The sequence below is a fragment of the Bufo bufo genome, chromosome 8, assembly GCF_905171765.1.
Source record: "Bufo bufo chromosome 8, aBufBuf1.1, whole genome shotgun sequence".
Taxonomy (NCBI): domain Eukaryota; kingdom Metazoa; phylum Chordata; class Amphibia; order Anura; family Bufonidae; genus Bufo; species Bufo bufo.
The window spans coordinates 52,773,335-52,789,233 of record NC_053396.1 but is presented as its reverse complement, the minus strand read 5'-3'; the positions used below and the strand labels follow the sequence as shown (position 1 = coordinate 52,789,233).

General features: G+C 47.3%; 1 protein-coding gene across 3 annotated transcripts in view; it reads right to left on the bottom strand.

The window, feature by feature from the left end:
* Positions 1–12,595, bottom strand: part of HDAC8 (histone deacetylase 8) — a 92,738-nt gene extending 80,143 nt beyond the window's left edge. For all 3 annotated transcript variants that reach the window (XR_005773928.1, XM_040405597.1, XM_040405598.1), the window contains exons 1-2: positions 12,443–12,595; positions 9,367–9,419 (exon numbers count right to left, since the gene is read on the bottom strand). Coding sequence is in view for 2 of the 3 variants with exons in the window: in XM_040405597.1 (XP_040261531.1) it covers positions 9,367–9,419; positions 12,443–12,529 (140 nt within the window). In the remaining variant the exon portion in view is untranslated. The remainder of the gene's footprint in view (positions 1–9,366; positions 9,420–12,442) is intronic.
* Positions 12,596–15,899: the final 3,304 nt, after the last annotated feature.

Genomic DNA, 15,899 nt, shown 5'->3' with positions numbered 1-15,899 from the left:
GTAAGGAGAGCGCTCTGTGTAGATAAGGATGTAAGGAGAGCGCTCTGTGTAGATAAGGATGTAAGGAGAGCGCTCTGTGTAGATAAGGATGTAAGGAGAGCGCTCTGTGTAGATAAGGATGTAAGGAGAGCGCTCTGTGTAGATAAGGATGTAAGGAGAGCGCTCTGTGTAGATAAGGATGTAAGGAGAGCGCTCTGTGTAGATAAGGATGTAAGGAGAGCGCTCTGTGTAGATAGGGATGTAAGGAGAGCGCTCTGTGTAGATAGGGATGTAAGGAGAGCGCTCTGTGTAGATAGGGATGTAAGGAGAGCGCTCTGTGTAGATGAGGATGTAAGGAGAGCGCTCTGTGTAGATAAGGATGTAAGGAGAGCGCTCTGTGTAGATAAGGATGTAAGGAGAGCGCTCTGTGTAGATAAGGATGTAAGGAGAGCGCTCTGTGTAGATAAGGATGTAAGGAGAGCGCTCTGTGTAGTTGAGGATGTAAGGAGAGCGCTCTGTGTAGATAAGGATGTAAGGAGAGCGCTCTGTGTAGTTGAGGATGTAAGGAGAGCGCTCTGTGTAGATAAGGATGTAAGGAGAGCGCTCTGTGTAGTTGAGGATGTAAGGAGAGCGCTCTGTGTAGTTGAGGATGTAAGGAGAGCGCTCTGTGTAGATAAGGATGTAAGGAGAGCGCTCTGTGTAGATGAGGATGTAAGGAGAGCGCTCTGTGTAGATAGGGATGTAAGGAGAGCGCTCTGTGTAGATGCCTGCTAATGTGGTCACTGATTGCAGTGGCGCCTCTCAAGTGGCCTTTTAAGGAGTGCAGTGGGGAGAGTTTATTTTAACCCATTCTGTGTCACATATAGAAGAATATTGGTTTGAAACCCCCTTAAAAAAATTAACTCTTTAAAAGGGTTTGTATACAATAATTTCTGAGACTGGCAGGACCTTTACCTGATCTGTGGAGGACACTGTTATGTGGGGGATCTGTGGAGGACGCTGTTATGTGGGGGATCTGTGGAGGACGCTGTTATGTGGGGGATCTGTGGATGGCGCTGTTATGTGGGGGATCTGTGGAGGACGCTGTTATGTGGGGGATCTGTGGAGGACGCTGTTATGTGGGGGATCTGTGGAGGACGCTGTTATGTGGGGGATCTGTGGAGGACGCTGTTATGTGGGGGATCTGTGGAGGACACTTATGTGGGGGATCTGTGGAGGACACTGTTATGGGGGATCTGTGGAGGACGCTGTTATGGGGGATCTGTGGAGGACGCTGTTATGGGGGATCTGTGGAGGACACTGTTATGGGGGATCTGTGGAGGACACTGTTATGGGGGATCTGTGGAGGACACTGTTATGGGGGATCTGTGGAGGACACTGTTATGGGGGATCTGTGGAGGACACTGTTATGGGGGATCTGCAGGGGACACTTATGGGGGACCTGTGGATGGCACTGTTATAGGGGATGTGTGCTATGACACATAGGGCCATGAGGGGGGCCAGCATAAAATACACATATAGCATCTTATGCTGGTCCCCCTCATGGCCCTATGTGTCCCCTCATGTGTCCTAAACTGCGCACATAACTCTCCTATTCATAAAATGGCCAGCCTCTGTACTTTCACTATGAATGCAGTCACACTGCAGAGAGCGGCAGCGAGCGAGCCGGCCGGCACGTGACCGACGTCACTGTTACGCTCCTCTCACTTAATTCAGGAAGCAGGAGCGTGACTAAGTGACGTCAGTCACTCGCCGGCCGGCTGGCCGCCTCGCTCGCTGCAGTGCCATTTTATCAATAGGGGCCCCTTCATATATAATCGCAGCATTAATAATCGCATTTGCCGATTATCGAGATTTGATTATTTTTGCGATATATCGTGCAGCCCTAATGTATATATATTTTTACTGCTCAAAAAAATAAAGGGAACACTTAAACAACACAATGTAACTCCAAGTCAATCACACTTCTGTGAAATCAAACTGTCCACTTAGGAAGCAACACTGAGTGACAATCAATTTCACATGCTGTTGTGCAAATGGGATAGACAACAGGTGGAAATGATAGGCAATTAGCAAGACACCCCCAATAAAGGAGTGGTTCTGCAGGTGGTGACCACAGACCCCTTCTCAGTTCCTATGCTTTCTGGCTGATGTTTGTCACTTTTGAATGCTGGCGGTGCTTTCACTCTAGTGGTAGCATGAGACGTAGTCCACAACCCACACAAGTGGCTCAGGTAGTGCAGCTTATCCAGGATGGCACATCAATGTGAGCTGTGGCAAGAAGGTTTGCTGTGTCTGTCAGCGTAGTGTCCAGAGCATGGAGGCGCTACCAGGAGACAGGCCAGTACATCAGGAGACGTGGAGGAGGCCGTAGGAGGGCAACAACACAGCAGCAGGACCGCTACCTCCGCCTTTGTGCAAGGAGGAACAGGAGGAGCACTGCCAGAGCCCTGCAAAATGACCTCCAGCAGGCCACAAATGTGCATGTGTCTGCTCAAATGGTCAGAAACAGACTCCATGAGGGTGATATGAGGGCCCGACGTCCACAGGTGGGGGTTGTGCTTACAGCCCAACACCGTGCAGGACGTTTGGCATTTGCCAGAGAACACCAAGATTGGCAAATTCGCCACTGGCGCCCTGTGCTCTTCACAGATGAAAGCAGGTTCACACTGAGCACATGTGACAGACGTGACAGAGTCTGGAGACGCCGTGGAGAACGTTCTGCTGCCTGCAACATCCTCCAGCATGACCGGTTTGGCATTGGGTCAGTAATGGTGTGGGGTGGAATTTCTTTGGAGGGCCGCACAGCCCTCCATGTGCTCGCCAGAGGTAGCCTGACTGCCATTAGGTACCGAGATGAGATCCTCAGACCCCTTGTGAGACCATATGCTGGTGCGGTTGGCCCTGGGTTCCTCCTAATGCAAGACAATGCTAGACCTCATGTGGCTGGAGTGTATCAGCAGTTCCTGAAAGATGAAGGCATTGATGCTATGGACTGGCCCGCCCGTTCCCCAGACCTGAATCCAATTGAGCACATCTGGGACATCATGTCTCGCTCTATCCACCAACGTCACGTTGCACCACAGACTGTCCAGGAGTTGGCAGATGCTTTAGTCCAGTTCTGGGAGGAGATCCCTCAGGAGACCGTCCGCCACCTCATCAGGAGCATGCACAGGCGTTGTAGGGAGGTCATACAGGCACGTGGAGGCCACACACACTACTGAGCCTCATTTTGACTTGTTTTAAGGACATTAGATCAAAGTTGGATCAGCCTGTAGTGTGTTTTTCCACTTTAATTTTGAGTGTGACTCCAAATCCAGACCTCCATGGGTTGAAAAATTTGATTTCCATTTTTGTGTGATTTTGTTGTCAGCACATTCAACTATGTAAAGAACAAAGTATTTCAGAAGAATATTTAATTAATTCTGATCTAGGATGTGTTATTTTTGTGTTCCCTTTATTTTTTTGAGCAGTGTATATAAAATGAAAAGATGGCTATATATATATACACACACACACACACACACATACACAGAGAGAGAGAGAGAGAGATTATTACCTGAAGAGACCACAAGGTACCCCTAGAAAAAAAAAAAAAAAAACTGACCCCATTTTGGAAACTACATCTCCAAGTGAAACACTTAGCTTTGCAAATCAAAAATGTATTTTTTTTCAGTAAAATGTTGTTTTAGCCCCAAATTTTTCATTTTTACCAAGAGGTAACAGTAGAAAAAGCACGCCCCCTGGAAGAAGCCGCTGGGGAGTCTTCGGTCTGTACCATGTTTCTAATGTTATACTTGTTCCACTTGCAGTTTGTTATACAGTATTCAGTATTTGCATTCCTGTTTGATATGGTGGCACACTGCTGTACATACATCTACATGGGTTCCCATACCCCTGTGCATAAGGCATTATAGAGTGAGTCTGATGGATTTTTAGGATTGTCGGGAACTTTTTCTGGCTCCCTCTTCAAAGTTTTTCACACTGACCTTAGTCATTGATGTGATTTTGCCTCATCTTTGCTTTTTTGCACAGTGGTCTATGGGCCCCAGGTATCTGAACTTGTTGCTATATTTCTGGTATTTGCGGACCACTATTAGTGGGTGTAACCTACTACGTGCTGCTACATAGGATCCTTTTTTAACCGCTTTGATGCAATCACTTTATGATATTTATTTTTATTGTATTGGATTTAATAAAGAAAAAAAATTAAACTATTTACATATTGCATGGCTTTTTTTGGTGTTAATAGAAAAAGCACTCCAGAATTTGCTATGCTTTGGCTCATGAAAACGGCAACATCCCATATGTGGTTGTAAACTGCTGTATAGGCATACCGCAGTGTTCAGAAGTGAGGAGCGGCATTTGGATTTTCTAACAGAATATGCTGAGATAGTTTTTAAGAGCCTTAACTTTTTTTCATTATTTTGTTAACTGAGCTTAGTGAAGGCTAATTTTTTGCAGGACAAGCTGTAGTTTTTATTGGTACTATTTTGAAATACAATTTTTATACCTTTTTTTGGGAGTTAAAGGGATTCTGTCACCAGGTTTCACCCCTGTCAGCTAAACATATGCTGATGTTCAGGGCGTCTTCACGATTCCTAATGTGGGCTTATAAATGTCATCTGTGGGCTTATTTAGCTAAAAAACAGCTATTACTAACCTGTCAGTCAAACAAATAAGGTGCCCAGGGGGATGTTAATGGATGCAAGGTGCCGGCCGCACCCGCCGGCGTTCGTGCCCAGCGCCGCCTTTCCAGACTTCTGCGCCGCCTCCTAATCCTCTGTGCCGCCTCTCGCTCTCCCTCCCTCCCCCCTCCTTCTGCTGTAAGATCTCAGGCTCTGCCTGATGCGCCCGTGCTGACTTCTCCATTTGGCTTCTTACAGCGAAGTGCGCATGCGCCGGCACTTCGCTCAACCCCTGTATGCGCGAGATCTTACAGCAGGAGGAGGGGGGAGGGAGGGAGAGAGACTGCAAGAGTCTTTTGCAGTGTATTGTACTTAGTTTTACACTGACAGTTGGACTCATTAGACAGGCTTCAGTACATGGCAGGCTGGGAGGACTTTGAAGGCCTTTAGCTGCGATAGCACCTTGTGATCATGTTGTGGAGGCTGGATGGAGGAGGGAGAGCTCCCTCCCTCTGAAAAATCCTTAGATGCCGCTGTTGCTCTGACCACAGCATCTAAGGTGTGAAAGGACAGATCTGTGCCTGCACCCATCTCAGCAAGGTGCCTGCTGTCCATTTGCAGGAAGGGGTTAATAGTAAAAAAAAAAATCTATATTTATAACAATCCACTACAGTCTGTGCACATAAAATGGACAGGTGTGTTAAAGCATACCTAAAGTACAACCCAACAGGAGCTTGTGCTGGACAACAATCATAATGCTGGTGCTGGCAGTGAGTCCCTTCCCTTCGTCAGCAACGCAAGCTGCACTGGTGCAGAAAAGGTTAAATGGACGGTATCAAAATTGTCTCGGTTTCTGGCCATTAATGCTAGAGGGCAGCTATCAATCATAGCCGCCCTCCGGCAAGTGGCTGTGCAGCAATATTTCTCCAATATGCATATCAGAAAAGGTTATCCGTTCCGAAGCCGTATTGCTGGTCCGCCTCACTATTATAAAAAAATTATTTATCCTGCACAGTAAACATGATGGAGAAAAAAATAATAAAATACAAAAAGGGACATCTTGTCCATCGCACATGTCTAAAAAAATTGAATAAGAGAATCAAAATGGCACCAATGAGAAATACAGCTATAATAACCATCTGGCAACACAGTGATGGATTCCATTTCCTGAAGGGATCAAAACAGGTCCAAGTATCTTAGGGGGGAGTTTACCGTTCCCTTAGACCAGTTTTCTAGCAATAAAAAGTTGCAAATGTCCCCTAATTTTAACCCCACCCTTGCCAGTTTCCAAAAGAGGACGAGGCGGTATATTTATTATCTCTGCCAGAAGCTGGAGTGAATAATGACTGAAATCTACGGCAGCTCTGTGCTGGACCTCGTCACAGGACTTGTGTTCTTACAAAATATTACTGGTCAATTGGCTTCATCGCTTGATTACCGGGCAATTTTCCATTTTTGCATTTACTTTTTTCACTCCCTGTCTTTCCTGAGTCATAACTTTTTTATTTTTACGTGTACATAGCCACAGGAGGGCTTCTTGTGTCTTGCTGGACAAGTTGTACTTTATAATGGCGCCATTTAATTTTGTACATGATGCAGTGGGAAGCTGGAAAAAAACATTCCAAATGTGGTGGAAATGGGAAAATTATGGGTATTATTTTTACAGCATTCACAATGCAGCAAAATCCACATCCTTCATTCTCTGGATCAGTACAATTATAACAATACGTCATTTATATCGTTTTTCTTGTGTTTTAATACAAAAAAAAAAAAAAACTGGAAAAAAATTAACTTTTTCTTTTCATTACCCTATTCTGGTGATGAGGTCTCATTTTTTGTGGGACAATCTGTAGTATTTATGGATACCCAGGGGTGGATTGGGAACCAGCAATATCATAGTGCAGGGCAATATACCGCCCCAGCTGAACCAAATACCACAATGCAGCACAAAATACTGCCACAGTATTGTACTGTTCTGCTGCCCTGAAGATGTTCAGGAGGGTACCTACAGCTGCTGGCCAGGTGCATAGGAGAGAATCAGATCATTATGTACCCAGCTGGCGGCATCGAGTGGCCCTAGGTATCGGCCCCCCGGGAAATTTCCCTGTAAGGTCTATGGGACAATCCGCCCCTGTTGATACCATTTTACATATGACTTTTAATCACTTTTTATTACATTGTTTGGGGAGGTGAAGCAACAAAAAACAGCAAGTCATCCATTGTCATTTTTTTCCATTACACCATTCACCATATGGGATAAATATTTTCATATTTTAATAGTACGGACATTTTCAGCCTTCGATGCCTATGATTTTTTATGTTTACTTTTATTTTAATTTTAGGGAAAGTGGGTAATTAGAATTTTTTTAACTTTTTTTTAAGCCCCCAAGAGGACCCCAACATGCAATCATCAGATTGCCATTTGTACTCATTAAAGGGCTTCTGTCAGCCCACTAAACTGTTTTTTTGTTTTGTTTTTGTTTACTAATAATCCCCACACTGCGAGCTCTGCATACATAAGGCCTCTTTCACACTTGCGTTGTTGGGATCCGGCATGCACTTCCGTTGCCGGAGGTGCCTGCCGGATCCGTAACAACGCAAGTGTACTGAAAGCATTTGAAGACGGAACCGTCTTCCAAATGCTTTCAGTGTTACTATGGCACCCAGGACGCTATTAAAGTCCTGGTTGCCATAGTAGGAGCGGGGAGCGGGGGAGCGGTATACTTACAGTCCGTGCGGCTCCCGGGGGCGCTCCAGAATGACGTCAGAGCGCCCCATGCGCATGGATGACGTGATCCATGTGATCACGTGATCCATGCGCTTGGGGCGCCCTGACGTCACTCTGGAGCGCCCGGGGAGCCGCACGGACGGTAAGTACACTGCTCCCCCGCTCCCCGCTACACTTACCATGGCTGTCAGGACTTTAGCGTCCCGGCAGCCATGGTAACTATTCAGAAAAAGCTAAACGTCGGGTCCGGCAATGCGCCGAAACGACGTTTAGCTTAAGGCCGGATCCGGATCAATGCCTTTCAATGGGCATTGATCCCGGATCCGGCCTTGCGGCAAGTCTTCAGGATTTTTGGCCGGAGCAAAAAGCGCAGCATGCTGCGGTATTTTCTCCGGCCAAAAAACGTTCCGTACCGGAACTGAAGACATCCTGATGCATCCTGAACGGATTACTCTCCATTCAGAATGCATTAGGATAATCCTGATCAGTATTCTTCCGGCATAGAGCCCCGACGACGGAACTCTATGCCGGAAGACAATTACGCAAGTGTGAAAGAGCCCTAAGTTAAATAATCATTTTGGTTCAGTAGAATTTGATAAAAAGCTATTTTTAAAATATGTAAATTACCTTGCTACCAGCAAGTAGGGCGGCTACTTGCTGGTAGCAGCCGCATCCTCCGATCCTAATGACGCCCCCTCCGCATTGTGATTGACAGGGCCAGGGAACGGAATCGTTCTCTGCTGGCCCTGCCTGTTAGCATTCAAAATCTGGCGCCTGCGCCGCACCTATCTTCAATCTGCGCAGGCGCACTGTGAGGCGGCCACTCGCTCGGCCGCTCCATCCTCAATGCGCCTGCGCCGATGACGTCACATCTACACCCGGAGCAGGCGCATTGAGGAGCGAGCGGCTCTGTGCGCCTGCGCAGATTGAAGATACGTACGGCCGCGGCGCAGGCGCCAGATTTTAAATGCTAACAGGCAGGGCCAGCAGAGAACGATTCCGTTCCCTGGCCCTGTCAATCACAATGCGGAGCGGGCGTCATTAGGATCGGAGGATGCGGCTGCTACCAGCAAGTAGCCGTCCTACTTGCTGGTAGCAAGGTAATTTGCATATTTTAAAAATAGCTTTTTATCAAATTCTACTGAACCAAAATGATTATTTAACTTATGTATGCAGAGCTCGCAGTGTGGGGATTATTAGTAAACAAAAACAAAAAAAAAAAACGGTTTAGTGGGCTGACAGAAGCCCTTTAATGGAATTTTATCCATTACGGAATACAAAAATCAGTATGTTCCAATGCAGTGCTGCCACGTGCAGGCCTGCATTGAAATATACCAGTTAGGGTCCATTCACACGTCCGTAAGTGTTTTGCGGATCCGCAAAACACGGATACCTGCAATGTGCGATCCGCAATTTGCGGATCCGCACATCACAGACACTAATAGAAAATGCCTTTTCTGGTCCGCAATTGCGGACAAGAATAGGACATGTTCTATTTTTTCCAAGAACGAAATTGCGGATCCCGAAAAAACGGATCCCGATCCCGAAAATGCGGATCCAGGAAATGTGGATTTGCGTCCGTTCCAGCCCCATTGAAAGTGAATAGGTCCGCAAATTGCGGAATGAATGCGGACCCAAATTACGGACGTGTGAATGGACCCTAATAGGCCTAGGAGCACTGTATAAGGCTCTGGCCTATTACTGCTCAGGAATGCCTTTCCCCAACTCAGCAGGTGGAAGGCATCCCTACCCAGGAAGAGCGTGCTTCTGAGTATTTTGCCTGTCAGATACCATGGTGGTCACATTTGACCATGGTATCTGAGGGGTTAAATGTCTGCAATCAACGTTATCACCAATCACAGACATCAGCACTGGGTATCTTCTGTGTAAATGGACTGGGGGGCGACATTTCTAAAGACCCTACCGCTGACATATACAGTTGTACACTGGTATAGAGGTGGTTAAATACGGACATGTATGGTCACCTTTACTGTACATACAGAAGTCACACTGACATGACACACATCTCACCTCATTTCCCTGAGCAGTCCATAGGCTTCTATCAAGGAGTGCACCATGCTGGCCTAAAAATGACCAGACACTAATTATTACAGCAAGTCACATCCATCATGTACTGTACGGATCAATGAAGACGTCTAGCCTAAATGCATTAAAATGTATGGCTTTCCTGCCAGAAAAAACATATCAAAGAGGTGCGCCTGGAATACCTAAGAACAAAACGCCAGTCTTAAAGGGGTTCTCTGAGTTTTTACCAAGTGCATGCAGTCTGCCTCCGTAAATAAAGATTCAAACTTAGGGTACATTCGCATCTGATCCGGCACAAATGCTAAAAGCTCAGTATTCCTGGAGAACCCCTTTAAAGAGGACTTGTCATGCCCCCACAGATCCATGGTATGTGGATACCGTTGTACATGGTACGTGTCCGTACATCACAGATCCATGGTATGTGGATACCGTTGTACATGGTACGTGCCCGTACATCACAGATCCATGGTATGTGGATACCGTTGTACATGGTACGTGCCCGTACATCACAGATCTATGGTATGTGGATACCGTTGTACATGGTACGTGCCCGTACATCACAGATCCATGGTATGTGGATACCGTTGTACATGGTACGTGTCCGTACATCACAGATCCATGGTATGTGGATACCGTTGTACATGGTACGTGCCCGTACATCACAGATCCATGGTATGTGGATACCGTTGTACATGGTACGTGCCCGTACATCACAGATCCATGGTATGTGGATACCGTTGTACATGGTACGTGCCCGTACATCACAGATCCATGGTATGTGGATACCGTTGTACATGGTACATGTCCGTACATCACAGATCCATGGTATGTGGATACCGTTGTACATGGTACATGCCCGTACATCACAGATCCATGGTATGTGGATACCGTTGTACATGGTACGTGCCCGTACATCACAGATCCATGGTATGTGGATACCGTTGTACATGGTACGTGCCCGTACATCACAGATCCATGGTATGTGGATACCGTTGTACATGGTACGTGCCCGTACATCACAGATCTATGGTATGTGGATACCGTTGTACATGGTACATGTCCGTACATCACAGATCCATGGTATGTGGATACCGTTGTACATGGTACATGCCCGTACATCACAGATCCATGGTATGTGGATACCGTTGTACATGGTACGTGTCCGTACATCACAGATCCATGGTATGTGGATACCGTTGTACATGGTACGTGTCCGTACATCACAGATCCATGGTATGTGGATACCGTTGTACATGGTACGTGCCCGTACATCACAGATCCATGGTATGTGGATACCGTTGTACATGGTACGTGTCCGTACTTCACAGATCCATATGTGGATACCGTTGTACATGGTACGTGCCCGTACATCACAGATCCCTGATATGTGGATACTGTTGCACATGGTACGTGCCCGTACATCACAGATCCATGGTATGTGGATACCGTTTTACATGCACGCCTAGAAAACTCTCCTATAGAAAACAATAGTGTCTCCTCATTACTAGGGATGAGCCAACTTTGTGTTCCAAGTTCGGCGTACAAGGTTCGCGTTATCTAAAAATTCTATTATGGATTCTGTAATCACGGACCATATAAGTTATGGTCCGTGGTAGCGGAATCCATTACCGAATTCTTAGATAACCCGAACCTTGTACGCTGAACTTGAAACACAAAGTTGGCTCAACACTACTCCTGACCACTGTGTCTATGGACCATGTGGACCAACCGCAAAGCAATTTTCTTAAAGGGGTTTTCCAGGCTTTTAATATTGATGACTTATCCTCAGGATAGGTCATCAATATCAGATTGGTGGCATCTGGCACCCCAGCCAATCAGCTGTATGAAGGGAAAGCACGCGTTGTCTCTTTTCCTGCTCGCTGTTGATATAGCAGAGGCGAGCAGGAAGAGAGACAGGAGATGACACGTGCGGTCCTTCGCTTCATACAACTGAGTTGCGGGTCGGACCACTCATTTTTTCCATCAGTGCCAAATATTTTGAGTTGACCTCCAAGCCAAGGCCTTGTGGTTCTCAGTTATAGCAAATAGTGGAGGTCCTAGCAGTTAAATCCCAACTGATCTAGCAGTAATTTACTATCTAAATTAGGGAGGGAGCGCGGGGCGGCACTCCTGCATACAGAGGGAGCGCGGGGCGGCACTCCTGCATACAGAGGGAGCGCGGGGCGGCACTCCTGCATACAGAGGGAGCGCGGGGCGGCACTCCTGCATACAGAGGGAGCGCGGGGCGGCACTCCTGCATACAGAGGGAGCGCGGGGCGGCACTCCTGCATACAGAGGGAGCGCGGGGCGGCACTCCTGCATACAGAGGGAGCGCGGGGCGGCACTCCTGCATACAGAGGGAGCGCGGGGCGGCACTCCTGCATACAGAGGGAGCGCGGGGCGGCACTCCTGCATACAGAGGGAGCGCGGGGCGGCACTCCTGCATACAGAGGGAGCGCGGGGCGGCACTCCTGCATACAGAGGGAGCGCGGGGCGGCACTCCTGCATACAGAGGGAGCGCGGGGCGGCACTCCTGCATACAGAGGGAGCGCGGGGCGGCACTCCTGCATACAGAGGGAGCGCGGGGCAGCACTCCTGCATACAGAGGGAGCGCGGGGCAGCACTCCTGCATACAGAGGGAGCGCGGGGCAGCACTCCTGCATACAGAGGGAGCGCGGGGCAGCACTCCTGCATACAGAGGGAGCGCGGGGCAGCACTCCTGCATACAGAGGGAGCGCGGGGCAGCACTCCTGCATACAGAGGGAGCGCGGGGCAGCACTCCTGCATACAGAGGGAGCGCGGGGCAGCACTCCTGCATACAGAGGGAGCGCGGGGCAGCACTCCTGCATACAGAGGGAGCGCGGGGCAGCACTCCTGCATACAGAGGGAGCGCGGGGCAGCACTCCTGCATACAGAGGGAGCGCGGGGCAGCACTCCTGTATACAGAGGGAGCGCGGGGCAGCACTGACTGCTGGCGACCACTCTTCTTCTGCTAGATTCCTATCGCAATCAGTGGCCCCCATTCTTCATCCCCTGCCTGGGGCCACGGAGTACTGCTCACCCGGCGCGGCACTTTGCTGTTGACATTGTCGCACAGCTGAACGTATTCAGGGCTGTAGATATAGACCGGCAGCAGTGCTTCCTCCATGCCGTCCAGCCCCCTAGTGTTCTTTGCAACCGCTCCCGCGATGTCCGTTTACCTAGCCCTTCCCTGCACAACATTGCAGAACACAAAGGTTCCGCTCTCCCTGTTTAGCACAGTATGGTACGAGGATTGTGTGTAAACAACGCCGCCGTCACGTGACCTGGTACGTGAGGTTAGGTAGGACCCCCTCACGGCTCAGACTACCTTGCACAGACGTGGCAGAGTTTCTCCCTGCGGCCCATACGTTCTAGCTTGTTCAGCAGTGGAGTGCCTATGGCCTCCTCTGATTATTCACCTTTCCCAACAAAAAATACCCCCCACGTTTACTGGGGGTGTGGTTTGGGGCGTGGCTTAACACCAGCTGTTATTTGACCAATGGTTTGATCATAATTTGAGCTTTGTGCCATCTTTAAAAATAAAACAATTATTTTTGTTTTTTAATATTAAAGGGGTTATCCGACCCCTGAAATGCCCCCTATATGCCCAGGTCCCTCACACATAATGTACTTCACTCGCTCTCTGGCACCCATGTCGCTTCTGAAGCCCGCACGGCCGCCGCTGCATCTCCCCGTCTCGCGGATGAAAACATCCGGCGTCAGGAGGGGCAACCAATAGCAGGCAGTGACGGGGACGAGCCTCCCTAACGTCACTTGCGATGATAGGTAGGCTCGTCCTCGTCACGGCCTGCTATTGGCCGGATGATTTCATCAGCGCGACAGAGAAATGCAGTGGTGGCCGTGCGAGCTTCAGAAGCGACGCTGGTGCCGGGGAGAGAGGTACGTTCATTGTGTGCGAGGGCCCAGGCATATGGGGGGACATTTCAGGGGTCGGATAACTCCTTTAACCACTTCCCAACCACCCATTAACTATAAACACTGACAGAATTTCAATTTTTTTTCCGAAAGCCAAATGTACCCCAAAATGGTGCACCATTTTCTTGTAACAAAAATATATATTTTTCATCTTCACAGCCAAGTGTTGTAAATTTTATGAAATACCAGTTTGGCCGAAGTGCCTCCTTGGGCGGTGTAGTTTCAAAAATGTTGTCACTTTTTGGGAGTTTTCACTGTAGGGGTACCTCAGGGTCTCTTCAAATGCAACATGGCGCCCAAAGACCCTTCCAGCAAAATATGCCCCCATTCATGTGGCACTTGAGCTCTGCAGTGTACCCATAGAGGAATTTACAACCACATATGGGGTGTTTCTGTAAACTGCATTATCAGAATATTAACCCCTTAAAGGGCTTCTGTCACCCCACAAAAGTCATTATTTTTTTTTTGGATAGTTATATTCCTTATAGCGCGATATAGGAGAATATAATAGTCTTACTTACTTTCATGCGGCCGTTTCTTTAGAAAACGAAGTTTTATAATATGTAAATCAGGGCTCTACCAGCAAGTAGGGCGTCTACTTGCTGGTAGCCGCAGCAGAAAACCGCCCCCTCGCCGTGTTGATTGACAGGGCCAGCCGGGATCTCCTCCTCCGGCCGGCCCTGTCAGTATTTCAAAAATCGCGAGCCTCTGGTCATTCGGCGCAGGCGCTCAGATGAGGAGGCTCGTCTCCTCAGAACTCCCTCAGTGCGCCTGCGCCGATGACGTCTTCTCTTTCAGTGATGCCATCGGCGCAGGCGCACTGAGGGAGTTCTGAGGAGACGAGCCTCCTCATCTTAGAGCGCCTGCGCCGAATGAACAGAGGCGCGCGAATTTTTGAAATACTGACAGGGCCAGCCGGAGGAGGAGATCACGGCTGGCCCTGTCAATCAACACGGCGAGGGGGCGGATTTCTGCTGCGGCTACCAGCAAGTAGACGCCCTACTTGCTGGTAGAGACCTGATTTACATATTATAAAACTTCGTTTTCTAAAGAAACGGCCGCATGAAAGTAAGTGATAAGATTATATTCTCCTATATCGTGCTATAAGGAATGTAACTATCCAAAAAAAAAATAATGAGTTTTGTGGGGTGACAGAAACCCTTTAACCACTTCAGCCCCCATAGCTTAAACACCCTGAAAGACCAGGCCACTTTTTACACTTCTGACCTACACTACTTTCACCGTTTATTGCTCGGTCATGCAACTTACCACCCAAATGAATTTTACCTCCTTTTCTTCTCACTAATAGAGCTTTCATTTGGTGGTATTTCATTGCTGCTGACATTTTTACTTTTTTTGTTATTAATCGAAATTTAACGATTTTTTTGCAAAATAATGACATTTTTCACTTTCAGTTGTAAAATTTAGCAAAAAAAACTACATCCATATATAAATTTTGCTCTAAATTTATTGTTCTACATGTCTTTGATAAAAAAAAATGTTTGGGTAAAAAAAAAATGGTTTGGGTAAAAGTTATAGCGTTTACAAACTATGGTACAAAAATGTGAATTTCCGCTTTTTGAAGCAGCTCTGACTTTCTGAGCACCTGTCATGTTTCCTGAGGTTCTACAATGCCCAGACAGTACAAATACCCCACAAATGACCCCATTTCGGAAAGTACACACCCTAAGGTATTCGCTGATGGGCATAGTGAGTTCATAGAACTTTTTATTTTTTGTCACAAGTTAGCGGAAAATGATGATTTTTTTTTTTTTTTTCTTACAAAGTCTCATATTCCACTAACTTGTGACAAAAAATAAAAAGTTCTATGAACTCACTATGCCCATCAGCGAATACCTTGGGGTCTCTTCTTTCCAAAATGGGGTCACTTGTGGGGTAGTTATACTGCCCTGGCATTCTAGGGGCCCAAATGTGTGGTAAGGAGTTTGAAATCAAATTCTGTAAAAAATGACGAGTGAAATCCGAAAGGTGCTCTTTGGAATATGGGCCCCTTTGCCCACCTAGGCTGCAAAAAAGTGTCACACATCTGGTATCTCCGTATTCAGTAGAAGTTGGGGAATGTGTTTTGGGGTGTCTTTTTACATATACCCATGCTGGGTGAGATAAATATCTTGGTCAAATGCCAACTTTGTATAAAAAAATGGGAAAAGTTGTCTTTTGCCAAGATATTTCTCTCACCCAGCATGGGTATATGTAAAATGACACCCCAAAACACATTCCCCAACTTCTACTGAATACGGAGATACCAGATGTGTGACACTTTTTTGCAGCCTAGGTGGGCAAAGGGGCCCATATTCCAAAGAGCACCTTTCGGATTTCACTCGTCATTTTTTACAGAATTTGATTTCAAACTCCTTACCACACATTTGGGCCCCTAGAATGCCAGGGCAGTATAACTACCCCACAAGTGACCCCATTTTGGAAAGAAGACACCCCAAGGTATTTTGTGAGGGGCATAGTGAGTTCCTAGAATTTTTTTTTTTTGTCACAAGTTAGTGGAAAATGATGATTTTTTTTTTTTTTCATACAAAGTCTCATAT